Genomic DNA, 20,057 nt, shown 5'->3' on the forward strand with positions numbered 1-20,057 from the left:
ATGGCTAGGACTGCATCTTCAAGTCTGTTAAAAACATAAATAAATGACTTTATAAAGCCACTTTTTTAAGCCAATGTTAAAGCCAATCTTTTTTTAAATTAGATTAATTAATTACAGATTTAAATAAATTCATCTCTCAATTTTGAAAATCACAAGACACGTTTGTCGCGTCAGATGTGTATCTCATGATGCGACACTGGCTTATGTGCCAGGGCTTAGCCCAGGCAAATTAAACTCCTGCTGTGCTGTTTATCAATGTTGTGACAACCATGTAATCACTAACATTGCGATTACAAAATCGCGTGTCATGATATGGCAATATTATCGCAAATGCCATTAATGCTTCAGCCCTACTAAAAACTACACAGAACACTCGCTAGTGGAAACCTACCAATAGATTTAGTTTTTTCCATCTATAAGTAGCAGATTTGAGTTTAGGTTGAATAGTATTACCAGACAAAACCCTCCAGGTACTCTTTTTGTAGAAGGTGATAGTTTACCACAGCTCTGAAACAGCAGACTAAAAGTAATGTGAGGAAGGGAAGATGGTGAGCTTGTGGAGACAGACAGTGACAGAGGCAGACAGAATGAGTCAAGATATGTCGGCCTGATGTTGGACTATTTTGAGTGGCAGCTGACTGATGCACCACAGAGACACTGCCGGTCACGTCCACCATTCACTAGCCTGTAAATTGGCTGTCTTCTGCTAACCATTTGCCTCATCAAACCACTCGCTCATGACCAGACCTGGTGCAGAATACTTATCTCTGTCTCCTCCACAGAAGAGAAATAGAAGTGTGTCACGTAGTGAAATGTTAGAGCCCCATGTCTAAGCTGGAGTGACTTACCCTGGACCCTGCAGTAATTAATTTCATGAACAACCCAGATTTTATTGTTTTGAACAAGTTCCTCCATAAAATATCATGCTGGTAGTATATAAATACAAAGACAAATGTTTTTAGCTCTAATGTATTTGTTCTGATTTATATATCTACATATTTCCCTCTTAGAAGTCATTGCACAGCTAAATTGTAGACATCTTGCTAAAATCTTTCCCAGTCTTGGAATACAAAACATGAATAAGGACATATTTTAAATCATCTCTAACTAGTTGCACAGAGCATGGTGCACAGCTCACTTGCTGTTATGAACCACCTGCAGTGATGGAAAGACTGACTACGTATTTACTTTGTATCAAACAAGCATTCATTTCCACTTTTGATATATTTGCAGGGGGAGTATTTTCGCTAAAAAGATTTCAATTGCATTTTCAATAATTTTTGAAAATGGTGTAATACATCATTCATTATTGTTCATCTGAGTTTGTATCTACCTAGTTTTAAGACTTGGTATGGGAGAGGTCTTTTTGTGTTTTTTAAACTATGCATTTAAATATAAAATATTAGGAGTAAAGGAAAGTGTACCTTTTTCACAATACTATATTTGTGTATGCCTATATGGACTTTCAGTAGTGTACAATTTTTGAGTCTTGACATCTCTACAGGGTAATATCTGTGAATAAGTAAAAACATTAAGAAGGTCAAGGCGAATGTTGGAAAAAGCCCAAGTATGTATACCATTATTACTGTGTGACACATGTGCTGGAACAACAGCTGTAACAACTGGTTCCACCCTCTCAAACAAATGTACTGGAGTGGGAGTGTACAGCTTTAAATGTTTTTTGCTTTTACCATTCATCAGTTTTCATGTTTTCACATCCGTTGTGCTTAAATACATCCAATATATGTCAGATACTGCAGATATTATATTTGAATGAAAAAAAAAATGTAATTTTCAAAGAATGAATCTGTCAGTTAGGCTGGTATCCGCAGTTTTGATTTCCCACATGTGCATTACAGATGTAATGAGTTTACATTAAAGTGGAGTGCATTACAGAGGTGAAGTGAAGAAGGATCAGAGATCCTTTCTCTTCAGGGGGATCAAGATTTATCCAGATAGTGTTCTTGGGCCTCAAAAGACATAACCCAGACTGACTTCCAAACAAAAGCAGAAAATGCATCTCTGTGCATTTGGAACATATGTGACACTTGCGCGTCTTCTGGCGCCTCAGCTTGTCTGTCCAAATCTTGTTCTCTGGCTGTCTCTGTACTTATGTGCAAGACTGGAATTAGTGAAAGTGTGAGTGGGAGCAGTGGTATGGATGGGTCGTGGCGTGCTGCCAGCTGTTTTGATGGCTCCAGATTGCCTGTGCACTGGTAGGAAGAAGAAGGCACCAGCAGGCTGAGGAGCTGTCAAAAGAATTACGCCAGCTCTCACTTATCCATGCATGGTGTACCACCCGGTGGCAAAATACAGCTACTGCATATGGCAGAGGAGGAAGAAGACAACAAGTCAAAGTAACGGGAGGTGGAATTTCCAGAGAGAATCATGAAGCTATTTGCCCTATTTTGAGACATTTTAATTAAGCAGACAAAGCAATTTTCCCCCTTGCATCCCAAATGACTTCCCCTTCATTGTTCCTCCAGTTGCTAATTAGCCCAAATATTCATCTTGCAGTGTGATGTTAAAGCAGCCTCCCAGATGGCGTAGTAGGTGGATTGCAGTGTATGCACATATTCCCTAATGAGATATATGACATGCTAGATTTGTGCACTGACATAATCTAGATTATATCTCATTGATTAAGATGAGTGTTTATCTTTATTCTTAGCAGTTATGCACATGTAGACATCAGAGATACCGGTAGATACAGTAGTATGCTCAATCCACATTAGACACACATAAAACATTTAAGCAAACACTTTGCACAAACCTTCTTCTACGTGTGTTCAGCAGTGATATCTTTAATACACGATCTATATTTTTGTTTAAAATGTAAAAAGTCTGTACTTAAGATTTTATTATTGTTCAGGAATACATTGAAGGTTAAGTATTTGAGTCCAGATTTCACAATCTGTGTAGAGACTTTTAATTCAAAATATTGTGGAAAACAACAGGATACCTACAGTGATTTAAGTCTTCTTTAGTCTTTCTTTTGACACATTTCTGTTGTGAAAGTCCTTAGCCATGGGCCCAAAGCAAAAGCCAAGAATATAGATTTTTATTACCTGTGGTTGAAAAATGTATTAAATTGGGAATATCTTTGAGTTTTAACATTACATCACTTTTTAACATCTGACATACAGCTCACTTTGTTTGTCACCAATTACTACACTGATGAACACATATTAGAAAAAAAAAATAATTGGCCCATGTCCCTAAATGATGGACAGAGAGGTATAAAGATATGTTTGACAAGACTGATAAACATGGTTCAAGAGTACTAGGGATTGAAGTTTCTAGCAAGTTATGAAATAAAGGTTTAATCTGAAGTAAAACAATCAGATTTCTAAGAAATCTAAGCTGAATTTGGAGGCAATTTTCATCTAATCTTCACTAATTTGGTAAACCTATGCACTACTAAATCTTTCACATGCATTTCTGACACCACAAGGTCAAGTTGCACATTGCGTCATTTTGAACAGTTTCCTACACACGTCCTAATTTCTATTCAAGGTCAATTCTAGACTAGTGCCGTGCACAGTGACAGCTTGTTGCAAAGGCTCCTATGGTATTACTAGCTTGAGCATCTCGACAGAGATCTGAGGAGGAATGGCAAAAGTAAATGTCCTGGAACTGAAGTGCTGTTCAACAGTCGATGGTGTAATCCAGGACATGTTACTGTGAAACAGCATTTATGCAGCCCAGATATTGAACTTTTAGCTAAAAGTTTTCATCCATGTTATATACTGAAAGAGTTCTCCAGTGTTATTTTAGTGGCGGTATATATTCCACCATCAGCTGGTGCCGATACAGCATGTGGTCTCATCAGCTCAGTTATTGCTATGCTACAAACACAACACCGCAGTACCTGGGTGGGGATCCCTAGAAATGTCAACTACACCTGTCCATCATTTCCAACGTTTTGACAGTATGTCAACTGCTCCTCATGAGAAAATAAACAAATAGATTTGTTTTATGCAAACATCAGTGATACTTACAACTCCTCTGCATGAGCTGCTCTTGGCAGATCAGAGAACTCTCTTTCTCTTTCTCTCCTACTCATATAAGCCCATCATTCAGAGGCAACCTGTGACCAAAAGGACTGAGGAGGTAGTTAGAGGAAGCTGAAGAAACTCTGTGGGGGCGTTTTGTAATTACATACTGGGTTGAACTCTGTTAGCCACTTCGATATGACATCAGTGCCCTGACTGAGTATATAAGTGACTGAATCAACTTTTTAATTTTCTTGACCGATTCCAATTACTCCGATTCCGATTTTTTTTCAGTGAATGTGGCCTTCTGATACCAATTTTGCCAGTTGCCAAAAACTTTAATACGGTAATCCAATTTTTTAAATACTCAAAGCTCCACATTATTTAGTTATTCATTTATGTATGTATTTATTTATTTATTTTTGCATCATGGTTTTTATTATTTTGCATATATTCAATTATTTTTCATTATTTATTATTGTTGAATTCATAGTAGAAATAGTAGTTATATAGTTATTTGGTGTTATGTATAACTTTTTTTTTTATTATTATAGAAAACGGCAGGCTATAAAACTCTGGCCACAATGAACTGTAGCTTCTCTTCAGTGTCGCTGAATCTTCTCTGAAACACCTCCGGCTCTGTGGTTTTAGCAATATACAGTCATTAAGGCAAGGCAAAGCCAATTTAATTTATATAGCACAATTTGACAACAAGGTAATTCAAAGTGCTTTACAGAGACATCAACACATACTGTAGCAGAAAATACAAGCATGATTTATAATTCAAACCAAAAGAAAGACGGGAAGAAAAAAGAGAAATAGATCACAGATCACAGTCTTCAAGCAGAGGGCACATCAAGTAGATGGAAGTCTGGACAGAACAAATACACTGAATATGTTCTTCAATAGACTCAGTTCAGAAACAAGCTCAGTATCCTCCTCTCCTGTCCCCGGCCAAACAGACCTCCCAGCCTCTCCTGACCTACAGCTTCCCTGTCACACCTCAGCTATCTCTATTCAATCTTGGTCATGGATGTTGGTGGTGCTCCATCCTTGTCTCGACTTACATCAGGAGATGTTGGAGTCCCGACGGCCTGTACAGACCAGCTATGTGGGATTCTGTAGAACCTCTTCAACCACAGCCTGAGTGAGGGGAAGGTTCTGGTGCTGTGGAAGACATCCTACCAGTACCAACAAATCTTTAGATCTGTTGCCCTGACACATCATCAAAACCCTTGACAGACTTTGTTGACCCACCTGACTTAAGCCAACAAGCACCCACAGCAGCTCGCTTATCACCAAGGGGCGAGAGCTGAAGACACCGTCAAACACCTGTTTCAACAAAAACCCACCGTCATTTGGACAAAGCGGGCAGCACTATGAGGATTAGGAGGCAACAAAAATATTGATATGGCAATACAGTATATCGTGATACTTTGGCAGCCGATTCGATAGATATTTAAAATTTGAATATCGATTTTTACCATTTTTTTTTCCAAAATAATAAATCACGTTTCAGACAGGTTGTAAATTCATTACGACTGCATTGTACACATGGGATTAAATAATGTTGTTAATTTCATATTATGTAAATAATATGAAAAACATATGCAAATATGTTGTAACTTTAGCTTGTATAATTACACTAAAATGGCAAGAATAATTTGAATTACATTGTTTTGACTCACATTACTGAAGATGTAGTGGATGCCTGCACACCTGGATTACTGACTACCTGACAAAAATATCACAATTCGTGTGACTGAATCGTTTTGTACCAGGTGGTGAGCAGAACAGGAGCACCACGGGGAACTATACTCTGACCATTCCTCTTCACGCTGTACATCTCATACTGCTTTGTGGCACAGAAGTCATTTGTTTGGGTAGCAGAATCAGAGCCAATGGCTTAAAAAATAGAATAAATTGATAAAGAAGGCTGGCTGTGTTCTGGGGATTATTCTGTACCTCTAGAGATGGTTGTGTAAAGAAGGATGCTTCATAAAATTAAAATTTAATGTACAACACTGAGCATCTTCTTCACAACACAGTGATTTAACAAGAGTTTCTTCAGATCCACTTCAACACACTTCTACAGGAGACACTTCTTGTCACAGCAATAACCATATAACAACTCTTGAAAGACACTTGAATTCTGACATTTTCTGCAGCATATAATTTACCTTCCCTTCTTGTCTTTAGATTAATTAAATATTATCAAATTGAATGGAATAAACTGAACTGAGTGTGAGTATGCATTGTTGTTCATCTATATGGGGTGGCAGGGTGACCTGTCCAGGGTTTACACCTGGCCTTGCCCAGAGAGAGCTGGGAGAGGCTTCACCACATCCCTGTGACCCTAAATAGGAATAAGGGTATATAGATAATTGATGGAAGGATGGATGGATGGATGAGTTTGTTTTTTTTTGCCGCATGAGTTTGCTGCGTGCCCATGTAACCATAGTTGTGAAGTGTGCCATGATGTTGATGTCTCTATTTTGTAAAATAGTGTCCAACCACAGGCTGAAGACTATTCAAGTTTTTTCAGGGGGCAGCAGGTGGGGTACTGAGAAAAACGGTTTTCCAGAAAGATGTATTTTACAATCTGTGGAAATCCTCTTATCTAATAGATTGGTCTCACACTTATAATGTAGTTAGAGTCTAATTTTTGGACTGTTTTTAGAGATGCATGCAGCAACGATGACATGAACTGCATTGAATTATTTATGATATCTCCCTGCTATTTCTTCCTGTTTATTATGGATGTTGAACATACATTTTCCAAAAGCCTTTGGCACTTTTTTTCCAGCAAATTTTGAATTAGGTAGAGCCTGGTACCATGAGACATGGCAATCATATGACATGCATTTGACAGCTCTTCCTCTTTGCAGAGCCAGCTCTCCTTGAGGGAGAATGTAAGATGAACTCTGTGTGTTTGCTTTTACCCCATCCTCCATTGCTAATGGCAGAAGCCATATTTGTTACTCCTCTGAAAGTCCATTCCCCCTTCATCAGAAAAAAAACTGAAAATAATGTTGCATTCTCCGTTACAAGACAGAAACTGAATGCTTGGTTCAGTTGTGTGTGCTACAGTTCCCCTGTGACAGCTGCGTGTTCGGTTGGCAAGTACAGAAGCTCCAGCCTCTGTTACCTCAATCTATTTTGATATTAAAAAAAGGGAATACCATTAAAAATGAGTGGGCTTCCAGGATTGGATTTTTGACAGGTGTTCACTTTGCATTAGGTAATGATTCCCTCACAAGTCGTTCTGCATATTTTCATATCTATATTCTGAAGCTGTCTTGTTTATGACGTTTTAAACAATCTCTTATAAATGAACTCAAGAGCCGTGACATCTTGATTGAAATTCAAAATTTACTTCCACAGTGATTAATTTTATTGTGAATGCTTCATAGCATAGCAATGCTTTTTCACCTTGCAGGTTTGTTTTTTTTTCACTTTTATGGCATGGATTGACCAAACTTGTTTATCCTTTTCTAAAGCAGTTATTTAACAAACCAGTTCCAACAAGCTTGTATAGTATATCATTTTAAGGACTATATGAACATTTTTAGCATGATCACTTCATCTGTTTAACTGATTCTACTTATTTTCCCTATCGTTTTAGCTTAGATTTTTTTCCCAGCTTAATTGGCTTCATTCATGAGGCACTGTTAAACAGGGCTGTACTTGGATATGTTATAAGTTATATAACATACGTTATTGTTGGGGAATATAAATTTCTGTCTCCTGTTCCACAACAGAAACATGTCCCTGAATAACAGCTGCAGTTTTTTGGATAGTATTTGAAGCGTAGGTACCTACAATAAGTAAACTACTTGCAGCAGCTAATATCAGGACTCATTGGGTCTGCTGTAGCTAGAATTAAAGTATTTATTTTTCTTTTTTCCCAAATATGGGGTGCTTGAAAGGTTGCTCTTTTTTTTCCTGGGGCCCGTTAACAATTTTCAAAAAACAGCCATTTGCTGTAGCCGCTTGGCAGGAAGTAGACAGTTTAACAGTTAAAACTCATTTGTCACATGCCCCATCATTTGCACCAAACCCCAGCAGGGCATGGAGAAATTGGATTTGGGTGAGGAATGTGACGGAGTCATCCCAAGGGATATATGTGACATTGGCTCTGTGTGAAGTGTTGATGAGGTAGTGTACACTGGTATTACCCTCTTCGCTCTCCATTTCCCATCCTTCCAAATCGTCTTCTATCTGTCTCTGCACTGCAGTAATAGCTTTGTTATTGGGTTATAGTTTAGTTACATTACTGAAAATGTGTTACAACTTCCTGCCAGGATTTCTCTAGATGGGTGCTTAATGCTTTGTGTAAATGCAGTCACAATATCCCAAAACAAGACTGTTTAACCTGCTTACAGTTTACTTTTTATTTTTTTATTCAATCAATATCAATTTGTTTATGGGTGTTTTTTACTGTTAGGTTGTAGATGCAAAATAAATGAAAACAAGGGGTGTTGTTGAGGTTTGATGCTGCCCTTTGTTTTGTGGAAAACATTACCAACTCTATTTGTTTGTATTGATGGAGGGTTTTTTTCTGTTTACTAGAAGGATGTTTGTCAATGTAGGTTAATTAGCCTCTGACCACTGTACTACCACGCCCCTGCCTCAGTGTGTGTCTTTTCATTGAGAGAACCAAGAACCTAAATTGGAACTGAAATGACAGGACTCATGCTCTGGATGGAGTTTGAGTAGCTGTCAGTGTGATATGATGCTAAGCTTGTGGCACATCTTTACAGACTGCTTTTGGAGGACATCTCTGGAAACATGCCATACAGCAGTTACTCATCCAGCGTGTTTTGAAAAAACCCAATCCTTTTGTATTGTATTTGTAATTTTATGAACCTAAATCAGGGTTGGAGTGAGCACTGACTTATCTGCCTGGCATGCAAAGAGAAGTCCTGCAAGGTCATTGGTCACATGCTGGCTGCTTTTGTTAAGGAACTACAGAACGGACCCAAAAGCAGACTCAGTGATATTCCAACAGAAGGATTTATTGAATAGTAGCCGGGGATCTGGGAAATGGCCAACGAGGAGGGAATGGCAGGGCTGAAGCAGACAGTAGATGGGATGGCTAAATGCAATCGATGTGGGCTGGCTGGAGAGTAGTGGTTGAGCAGGCAGGCCAGTTTCTGGCAGGTGGTGGTGATGTGGTGATGTGGCCACAAGGAAACAGGTTAGGGACGGAAAGAGACAAACTTGCAAAAGGACTAGTTTAAAGAGTGCTCTGTAAAGAGGCCAGAACATAACTACCACAGTAGCTGAAACAACAATCTGGCAAAGACTGGATGTAGATATACGCTTGAGTTGAAGAGTGGATTGGCTGCAGGTGCGTCGGGTTGGTGATTAGGGGAATGGCCACTCCCAGGGAGAGACAGACCAGACACAGAAGGGGAGGGAAAACCGGAGCAAGGAAATGAGGAGACATCACTAGGCTGACAGCTTCATTCCCTGTCACAAAAACAAAGAGAAAAAAGAATCCCCTTTCACCTTTAAGGTTTTAGATATTAGAAATGTTTAGAAAAATACATCAGATGAAAAATAACATGAAACATTCAACTGTTATTGAACAAAATGTAACCCCAAATGCAAAAAAAGTTAGTTCAGTACATATACGCTTGCTGCTTCCCTGGGAAATAAGAATCAGATGTATGTGGTTAAATGACATTCAACAAGTGTGATCACTTTCAGAAAAGCAGAAGGCTTTGCAATTTAATTGACTGGAGCTTTCACTTGTGAGTATGCGTCAACACAATACCAAGAAGAAAAAATATTTGCAATGTTGTTTGAAAAGCCTTTTTTGCTGACCGTGAGTCTTAAAAGACTTGTACTGTGAGCCTATTTTTATACAACTTTAAGTTTAATATCCTGCAATGGGAGAGATTAAACAAAAGTAGAAAATCATAGGACTGGATGTCCCAGCAAATTCAGTCATCAGTCAGATAGCACGAGTTTATATTGCATGACATTTATAATTTTCAGTGGAAAATTATTCATTCGTTTGTTTCTTTATTGATACATTAACAGAAAGGATTTCCAGGAGAAAAACTTTTCATCCTATGCAGTGAGATTGCAAAGCTGCAAATGGACAGACCACAAGATACTACAACTTAAAAAAAAAAACAATCCCCTTGTCAGAAGAGGCCCAGAGTGGAGATGTTTGGCCATAATGTTCAGTTCCACAAATATCAAAAACCAAATACGGCATAGCATTTCAAACCCAAATAATATTATTGCTGGAGCAGAATGGTTGAAAAAAATTAAATAAAAATCATACAATGACCCAAAGTCCAGGCTCAGCATGACTGTACTGTAACTAGAATCAATGGTGCATAAACAAATATCTGCAATCCTTAATGATGTGAAGCAAAGTTGTAAAAAAAGTTGGGCCAAAATTCTTCCTTGACAATGTGTGACACTGATAGAGTCATACATAAAAGGATTACTGCAAGTAATTGCTGCTAAATAGAGTTTTACATGCTTTTTGAATTATGTGTACTTTTTTGACTCTCCTTTGTGGCTGATTGTTTTGTTAAGTAATGTGACAGTGAATGGGTTATATATATTGTCGATTATGTAACGTTGAACTTAAACTCATGTTAAGACTGGAGAGAAGCCAGATTTCTCTTCATGACCTGCTACTGTATATAAACCTTAGAATCAAGAGGGAGAGTTTATTTACTGGCTGTGTATAATCTTCTGCTTCTCAGCTTATTTGTTTCATGGTTTGTCTAAGACAGGATGTATACTATGTATTGAAACATTTCTTTCTTTCTAAAAAAATGGGCCAACATTTGGCCAATTGTTAACTATTGTTATCCATTTACCTATCACTCACATAGTTTTCTCTCTTTTTTTCCCTGCAGAGGCGACCATACTCAGCTACGATGGCAGTAAATTTATGAAAGTCCAACTTCCAGTGGTGATGCACACAGAGGCTGAGGATGTGTCCCTTAGATTCCGCTCCCAGCGAGCCTACGGCATTCTGATAGCCACCACATCCCGGGACTCAGCTGACACCCTGCGTTTGGAGTTGGAGAGCGGCCGTGTCCGGCTGACGGTTAATTTAGGTAAAGTTTCGGATGTACACAAACTACAGCAGCAAAGCCAAATTAAAACTGATTGTGAAATAAATTCCAACCTGCCTATACAGAAGGCAATTATTCTTCTTCAGTTCACACATTTTGAATAGAAAGAGAGGCTGTAAAGGCTTTCAAGGTCTAAAGTCTGCGGCTCTGGGCTCATAGCCAGTTGAGCACACAGCTACCATTGCCCAGCAGGGAATGCTCACCGCTCCGTTTATTGGCTAACTCAGATCAGAAGCTATCGCTGTGCAACGCTCTTAAGGGAATTCTCCTTCCCGCACATAAACTGATGTATCCTTCCGTTATTTCAAAATAGAGACATGCCACCTGTAGAAAATAGAATTTTAATTTAAACCACAATTTTTCACCCAGATTTTTATTGAATAATGTGATATATCTAATTCTTAATTTTTTATTTGCAAATAAGAGAGATTGTAAATGCAGGAAAAGACAGCATTGTGGACAGTGTCTAGATATCGCTTTATTCTGAAAGTTAATTCTGAGAGTTAATTTGATGCTTTAAGTGTTCTTTCAGAAAGTTTGTTCACATCCTTTTATCCTTTGTCCACTTTTTTTTTTCCCCACCTCTGCGATGCATAATGCATTCTAGGAATAATGTCCCATTGTGATACAACAATGGTCACATTTCTTAGTCAGATGGGTCAACAAGATTGACAGTTTGGATTTTTTATTGTTTTTTATCTATTAGTAGGGTGCATCCCCACGTTTGGAATTATGAATTATAAATGATACCACTATGCATCAACTTTTTTTACAGTAATTCTATCTTATGACCATATAAAGAGGTACCACTGCCTAAATCTAGAACTTAAAACCAAAGACAAAAGATAAACAGATGTTTACCCAGATAGCAAAAGATGTTAATTCAATGTTGAATTATGGTCAAAAAGATAGATTTTTGGTTAAGGCTGACGATTGGATCAACCATCAAACCATCCAGTTAACCAATGTTGAAAAGATGTAATAGAATCAATGTTGTTTTATGGTTGAATGTTAATGCCAATGTGTAATCAATGTTGAATCAATGTTTGCCGCCAGCCAGGCTTAAACATGGCTTCAACATGGGTTCAATATTTCTGCCTAACCATAATTCAATGTTGATTCACTCATATTTTTCTATCTGGGTGGTGCCTGTATGTGTGTTTATTTGTACAGGAAATAATCCAGTGATGCCTGTGGAAAGTTTTGTATATCTCAAACACTGCAGCGTTGCACAGATAATAGTAATTTATTTCTCCTTTCCACTGGCTAAACAGAAATGGGTTTCCCTAACCGGAGACACTTAGTTGCGCATGCAAAATAGAGATATGTGTGTCTCCTGTCAGCCTCAAAACGGCATGTGTCCCACTGCAGAATACAACAGTGCCCAACACTAAAAAAGCTGACAGGTTGGATCACTAACTAAAACGAAATGCCCTCCGATGGAAAGGACAAACTGACTTATTTTGTTTTTTTCTAAATTCTTTTTGACAAATGTTAGAGTTTTGCAGTTTGTCTCTTGCCATGAGCCCTTGAAGCCTGTCTTCTTTGTCCCTTTTTAAATAAGCAGAGCATTCCCTGCAAGGGTAGGCTAGTGTTGGTCTCTGGCTGTTTGCCACCACTTTTCTGCTGTGGTTGACAACACATGACAAGCAGGGCCAAACGGAAAGGAGAGTTGGGAGGTCGATCTGGGTCAGCTTTCTCAGAGCACAAACTCAGCATTACAAAAGAAAAGGATTAAGTAAAATTCAAACAAAGTGTACTCTTGCAAAAGTGTTTTATTTGTTAACAAAGGATGAACAGTCTCTGGATGAACTGAAACTTTTTCTTTCTATCCAGGGAGAAAGATATGTGTAATGTGGCAGCTATGATTTTTAGTGGGTAAAAGAATCATACATGTTTCTATGTGAGTAAAATGAGCAAACCACAATTTAAAACATGATTTAAATTGGGATAAGAGATCAGATACGGTCAGATACAGTTTTGTGTAAAAGAAGGTAGACTTTTGTCAGATTAAAAATATTAGTACAAACTAATCTGGTCCTCAGCTGTTCGTTAATTTAGGTAAATCCAAGTCAAGTTTTCAGGCCATTTGTAAACAATCTGGACTTCATCATTACATGGTTGAAAAAGTGTTTTATAGGTGAGAGACATTATGAACAATTTAGTCATCTCAGGAGCTAAACAAAACAGGAGCTAGTATAGCGTATATGACAAATTCTATATATAGAGTTTAAGTTCATGACAATTAGATTAGCAACAGTAAAAATAAATATTACATTTTCGGGTTGTCAAGAAACCCCTTTTTTATTTCTAAATCTCCATGGCAGCACATCTTAGGCTTGCAAAGTTCCATGTGAACATTTTTTTTCAGAGAAGATGAAGGTTTATAAACATATTTCTCATTGACGTGTTTGACTAGATGAAAAAGTATTTCAATACAATTGCCATATACCAACTTGCAAGCATGGGGGCAGAGAGATGATTTGATTTTGGATTATCTCGCAGCCTGACCTGGCCACCATACAGACTGACCAAACGAAACTAGAACTCAACCATATTCCAACTTGTTCTAGACGCATATAGGCCCATTTTAGTGATGCACCGAAATGAAAATTTGTGGCCGAAACCGCAACTGAAAATAATAATAAACATTTGGCCAAATACAGAATAACATACCGAACAATGGTTCTTCGCAGTTTTTCATTTATTTTGCCAATTTTTTCACCATTGCATAAATCAAATAAATGTGCTTTAGGCATGCTTTTTAAAGAGAAAAATCTTTTGCAAAATTACAAGGTAGACATATTTTTGGGAAATGAACAACTGAACAGTTTTTAATTCCACAGCATTTTTTTAAATATTCCAGCAGACATTATATCAACATGGCACAATAACTTAACATAAATAAATTAGCAAAATATTCTTTTTGGCCATCTTTGAGCTTACATTAGGCTTATAACTGACTGCTGAAAAATTGTAACATAGGCCTTAAAACAAAAAGTCTACATAATTAGGTCCCAAGCACTGACAGTGCGAAGGCCCTATTGTATCTGTAGGAATTGTTTTTATTTTTATTTTTCCAACGAAATGAGGGCCTTTTTGCCCCCCTAAACGTGCCCCAAAAGTCACCAAACTTTTCATGCAAGCCAGGCCTGGTAAAAAATTACGTATTCTAATAGTGTCAAAAAGGGGCATGGCCTAATGGCTCAACAGCGCCCCCTAGAAATCTTTGTGCCTCAAGCCCCACAATACGGTTTGATGTACATGCACGAAAATCGGTACACACCTGTATCATGTCGCAACTTAAAGAAAAGTCTCTTGGCGCCATGGCCGAAACCGAACAGGAAGTCGGCCATTTTGAATTAATCGTGTAATTTTGGGGCAATTTATGCCATTTTCATGTGTCGTACTTTAACAAACTCCTCCTAGCAGGATCGTCTGTTCGACAAAAAACTCGCTCAGGAGACACAATAGACGTTAACGATGAAAAGTTAGCAAAATCATGAGTTTTCGTGAAATGACGTGGCCGTGGCGCCGCGTCAAACTTCAACGTTAAACAGGAAGTGATACTAGTAGCTGATTGATCAATATTTGATAGATCCTATTTTCTGCCATAACTTTTGAATGGTTTGACATAGAGAGTTGTGGGTGGTGTCATCGGACTCGGTATTGAGTACTTGACTTCTGTCCTCTGCTTTTTCCCCACATCCAAGTAATGAGCTGACATGTTTGCTGCATTTAACACTGCTCGCCCCTCACTCCACGCTGTTCGCTGTTTGATTGCGTCATCACACGCCGCTATTAATTGTTCGTTTTTTTCCCCACTTATTTCACCGAACACCGAAAGTGTTTTTTTACTATTTTCGGCAGAACAATTTCGGTTACCGAACATTCGGTGCATCACTAGCCCATTTGTCTGTTTTTTAGAGCTCAGCTGAAATTGGATCATGCAATAGCACAGTGATTACAATTACACCAGCAATTCTATAACAAAATAGCTGAAACATTTAAGGGAAACTATGTCATAGAATTTAAGAAACATTGAAAGTCTCAATTCAAAATTATTTTTTTTGATATAATTTCTTGAACAAAGCTTTAACAAAAAGGAGAAAAAAAAACATTCACACAATACTTTGTTGGGTCACATTTTAAATGTGGTCACAACACATATTTAGTTTAGGAAACATTTTTAAATTGTAAGCTTATGCAGTATACAGTAGTAAAGCACTTTTTTATTTTTTATTTAACCTTTATTTAACCAGGAAGATCCCATTGAGATTAAAATCCTGGCATTGTCGCCTTGGAATATGCTTTTGCAGAAGTGTAAAGAAATAGTGAATTGAAGTCCTACTTTCTTTTTTAATTTTACTTAGTTGTATTTTGTTTTACAAATACTACTCATCACGTTAGATGTTATCTTATGTTGGCAAACAGATAATTATCTATTTAAGGTAGAAGACTAAAACAAAGAGAAATAGTATGAATACCTTCCAGTTGGCCCTGTACGACCCTGACCAAAATCTGATGCTTTCATAATAACATCATCCCTAAAACAATCCTATAAGCTTACAGTAAAGAAAAATTGAACCCATGAAAAACAGACTGATTTAAAATAACTGAACCTTTACTGATTCTGTATTTTACATTGTTTGGACATATTCCATTAAACTGTGCCTCTCTGACATTCCGACACTGCAGTGTTTTTACCACATCGCTGCAGCTCGAGACCATGGGTGAGAGCATCAGAGGACGGACAGTGTCAGTGTGTGTGTCCCCAGAGGGGTGGACTGTATGCTTTAATGATGTCTGCAGCTGTAACGTTGAAAGATGAATTTATCTCTCATCTATTCTTCCCCATCTAGATTGTATCAGGATTAACTGTACCTCCAGTAAGTTACTGTTCATCTTTCTTCTTCTTCTCTTCTTCTATAACTCTTACTCTTTTTTTTTCCTGTTTCCTAGAAATGTCTCATTGGCATGTTTGAATTTGATTTTCCTATTGTGTTAATTTGTGATCTTGATATTAGAATATCATAGAGCTATATCAGTGGAGATTTAAATAAACCATTGACTTGCACCTTGGACTGGTATTGGATATTGCACCAAATAACAAAAGCTCCAGAAACATCGTCGCTGGTGTCCTGTAGTATATTATAATGAGCAGATGTAAAGGAAATGGAGGGAGGCTTGAATTAATGACAAACCCCAATTTGCAGTGAGGGCGTCAGTTTTTATTCTACACACTGAGATGTTTTTAATTAATGAACCTTTTTTTACTCATGAATATATCAAAGCATGCTGTGTATGCATAGGCATTTCAGACTTATATGATTTCCTTGTTCCTTCTTCTTCTTTGTTTTTTTTGTTGTTGGTCTCCCATAATATTTCACGCCAGTTCTAAACTGATGAGGCCGTTCAAAGGAAAGAGGAAATACAGAGTGTGATTTTATTATTGTCATCAGTGTGCCTCACAGTGCAGAGAAAAGGGGATGGAAAAAGAGGGAGGAAGAATAGATCCTGTTAATGGCTGAGATGTGTGTGTGTGTGTGTGTGTGTGTGTGTGTGTGTGTGTGTGTGTGTGTGTGTGTGTGTGTGTGTGTGTGTGTGTGTGTGTGTGTGTGTGTGTGTGTGTGTGTGTGTGTGTGTGTGTGTGTGTGTGTGTGTGTGTGTGTGTGTGTGTGTGTATTTGAACAAACAGGTTACGCTGCAGTATTTTTGGGAGGTAAATTCTCCTTGCATTTATTATTCAGGAACACTGATGAATTAATAATACCTATCTGGAGACATAATACGTGAACTATGTTCCTGCTTAATGATTTTGAAGCAAATGACTCACTCAGTGTAAGTAAATAAACGCAGAAATCAGAGTTTAAGCGATAAATTGTGCCAGTTTTCACATAAGAGGATAACTGTTGTCTGAAAACACCAGTCTTTGATCGCTTTGTGTTTGAGTGTTGCAGTAGTTGAAGGTCATAGCTTGATGAGGAGTCTTACACAACAGAACGCCTCCACACAATGTGACCTCTAAACCTGCTTCTGTGAGCCAGCCCTTCTTAACAGCTTTCTAAATGCTAAATAGCATTGTTCATGCATCTTGGATTGCATGGCTTGTTGTGTATGCAGATAAATAGCTTTAATTCGTGCATTCCACCACCTTCAAAAGGTCATCCTGGGTTTTATGAGGAGAATGAGGTGAATGTGTAATCTGTGTATACTCAGACATCATTAGTTGTTATTCTGATATTTGCTATTTGGATCACTTTCTTTCTACAGTTATTAATATTACAGAGATATATCATATCTGTAACGTTGTATATAGCACAAAAGATATTTAGTGGAGAATTGCTGGAAGAACACATAACAGTGGGGAATTTCTTTAGTTGCTTAAGCTGTAGAGAATAGTTCAAGTAAATGCCACAACATATGTAGCTCCTTTTTAAAAAAAAAAATCATTTTTGACATATAAGCAATATTAACATATACTTTTTAAATTATGTGCAGTATTGTATTTGCAAGTTGTATTTCAAAGTTTGGATACTATCATTGTCTGACTTTATGCCGCAGGGAGCCTCACATTTTAGCAGAACACTGAACACAAAAGCAGCAGGTCTTCTGTCAGGGCTCCAGATTTTCATGCGTCCTTGGAAAATGTTCGATTCAACTTCTTTGAAAGAACAGTGTCAAGCCCACACATTACCAATTCTGAACAATTAGCATTTAGTTATTTTTTTAAAGTTATTTTTGTCCTTTTTTCATGTTAATTAATGTGTCTTGTCAGGTGCTCCAGTTCTGGTCAACTCTGTGAATGAGGAATTTCAGCACACACTCAAAGAACACATCACTGTCAATTAGGGCCTGAGACTCCCTGGAGCTGCACAGAGCTGTCTGAAGAAAACACTGCCACTTTGACTCAAACACTGTTAACAGGCACTAAGTGACAACAAACTCAAAATATGAACTAAAAATAGCTTGCAACAGATTTGCTGGATTTTATAAATCTGCAATTTTCCCAGCCATGTTGTTAATTTACACTCCAGACTCTAGAGAGTCATGTTTTACAGCCCACATGTTGCAGGGATGAAGTCATTATATTATGATCATTCTCTCTATGAGAGAATCACTGTCTTTAGTGAAATATGAAGGAGATTATTCTTATGAAATTGATCATGTTCTCGCATTAACATTTGGATTTCTACATGTCTGGAAAAAGTGAGCATCTGGACAATGTTTTACATTGTTTTACATATACTTGCTGAACATTACATAAGGATGTGTATGCAGTGATGCACATTTTGCTTTGTTAACCAGAAGAATTTATATGCAACAATAACTGGACATTAGTGTAGTTGTGTTTAACTCCAAGGGAGCAGTTATAACACAAAATAGTTTTCCAAGGCATTTATTCAGACGCTTTGCAGAATCTGGTGAATGTGCAGTCCCTCCTGATCCGGCAGCTTCTGCTTAAAAGCACAACTGATGGTCTAATTGGATCCAGCTGGTGCGGTTCCTTGAACCACTGCGCCACAGCTCGCTCTACAGCTGTGCCGAAACCACACCCCACTACCACAATTAGATTCTTACACAGCAACATAAGAAAGATGCAAATATTTTACACTGTGCAGTCTTGTGCTTCCAATTGAGATTTGTACAGTATTGTCAGAAATGTACAGTGGTGGACAGTAACGGAGTAAATGTACTTGAGTACTGTACTTAAGTACATATCCAGAGGATTTGTACTTTACTTGAGTATTAGATTTCTTTGGTAGTTATTACTCTTACTTGAATACATTTCCAAGACAAATATTTTTACTTTTACTCGAGTAAATTTCTAGGAAGGCTGAAAAGTACTCGTTACTTTCAGGTCTGCTCTTTTTTCTTCTTCCCTAAAATCCTATTGGACACAAGCTGTTTTTGTCAAAGGAGGAGACCTATCACAGTGCACGCTCTCCACTGGGATGTACGTAAAGCGGAAATACGTCAAGCCTCCTCAAAACGATACCGCCAAAGTAGCCTGCGTTTGTCAAGACAGAGCCGCAACAAGTCAAGACATAGCCGCAACAAGTCAAGACGGAGCCGCAACAATGGCTACGCCTGCGTCAGGAGAATAAAGACAATCCGCTGAGTCGTCTGAGTCTGATAATGAGCAGGACTCGGAGCAGGGACTTTCACAAAATCCTTGGCCGTATCTTAACTCAATGTTTGAGTTCGACCGAGTAAAAAACGAGGGCACAGACAAACCACATTTATTTTCAAATGTTTATTTTGTCTGCCGAAGCAGAACTACCTCTCTGCTTTCAACAACTCAACATCAAATTCTCAGAAACAAGAGTTAAAAGATCCTTAAATTAATTTAGAAAAAATATAGTAATTTACTGATGTGGAAAATAAGAAATGTACTCTTACTCTTACTTTTACTTAAAGTAAATTTAAAAGCATTTACTTTTGGATACTTAAGTACCTTTAAAAGCAAGTACTTTTCTACTCTTACTCGAGTAATATTTTGACTGAGCTACTTTTACTTGTAACGGAGTAAATTTTGACCAGTAGTATTTGTACTTTTACTCAAGTACTGGGGTCGAGTACTCTGTCCACCTCTGGAAATGTACCTACAGAACATCAGGTGGTAGTAGTGTCTTCCCTGCTTTAGACATACTACCTTGAGAATGCAGGGACTGTCGTAACTGGCTGATTGATGGATGACCCATTTAACTCCTGACTGCAACTGTCCACCATAGGAAGTAACTTGATAACTACATTTTTGTTGAATAAGTAGTTTTTACTGTTGGCGTAGAAGTTTACTTATTTAATCTAATCCTGTACTATAATTAAATGTATCTCTTTAGCATAAAAGAGTGGACTAAGGTAGAGTTGGTTGTCAGTCCCCAGCGCTGCTACATGTTGAAGTGACCTTGGGCAGGACACTCAACCCCACATTGTAAATAACCAGTCA

General features: G+C 37.9%; 1 protein-coding gene across 10 annotated transcripts in view; it reads left to right on the forward strand.

Annotated features, from left to right (window-relative positions):
- The window catches only part of LOC133463903 (neurexin-1a-like), a 301,928-nt gene that overhangs the window by 130,808 nt on the left and 151,063 nt on the right, over positions 1-20,057 (forward strand). For 8 of the 10 annotated variants that reach the window (XM_061745667.1, XM_061745669.1, XM_061745668.1 and 5 more), the window contains 2 exons: positions 10,886-11,089; positions 15,970-15,996. In XM_061745667.1, coding sequence (XP_061601651.1) covers positions 10,886-11,089; positions 15,970-15,996 — 231 coding nt within the window. The remainder of the gene's footprint in view (positions 1-10,885; positions 11,090-15,969; positions 15,997-20,057) is intronic. The other 2 variants (XM_061745676.1, XM_061745677.1) reach the window with 1 other exon arrangement.

The sequence above is a fragment of the Cololabis saira genome, chromosome 17 (genome assembly GCF_033807715.1).
Source record: "Cololabis saira isolate AMF1-May2022 chromosome 17, fColSai1.1, whole genome shotgun sequence".
NCBI lineage: Eukaryota > Metazoa > Chordata > Actinopteri > Beloniformes > Belonidae > Cololabis > Cololabis saira.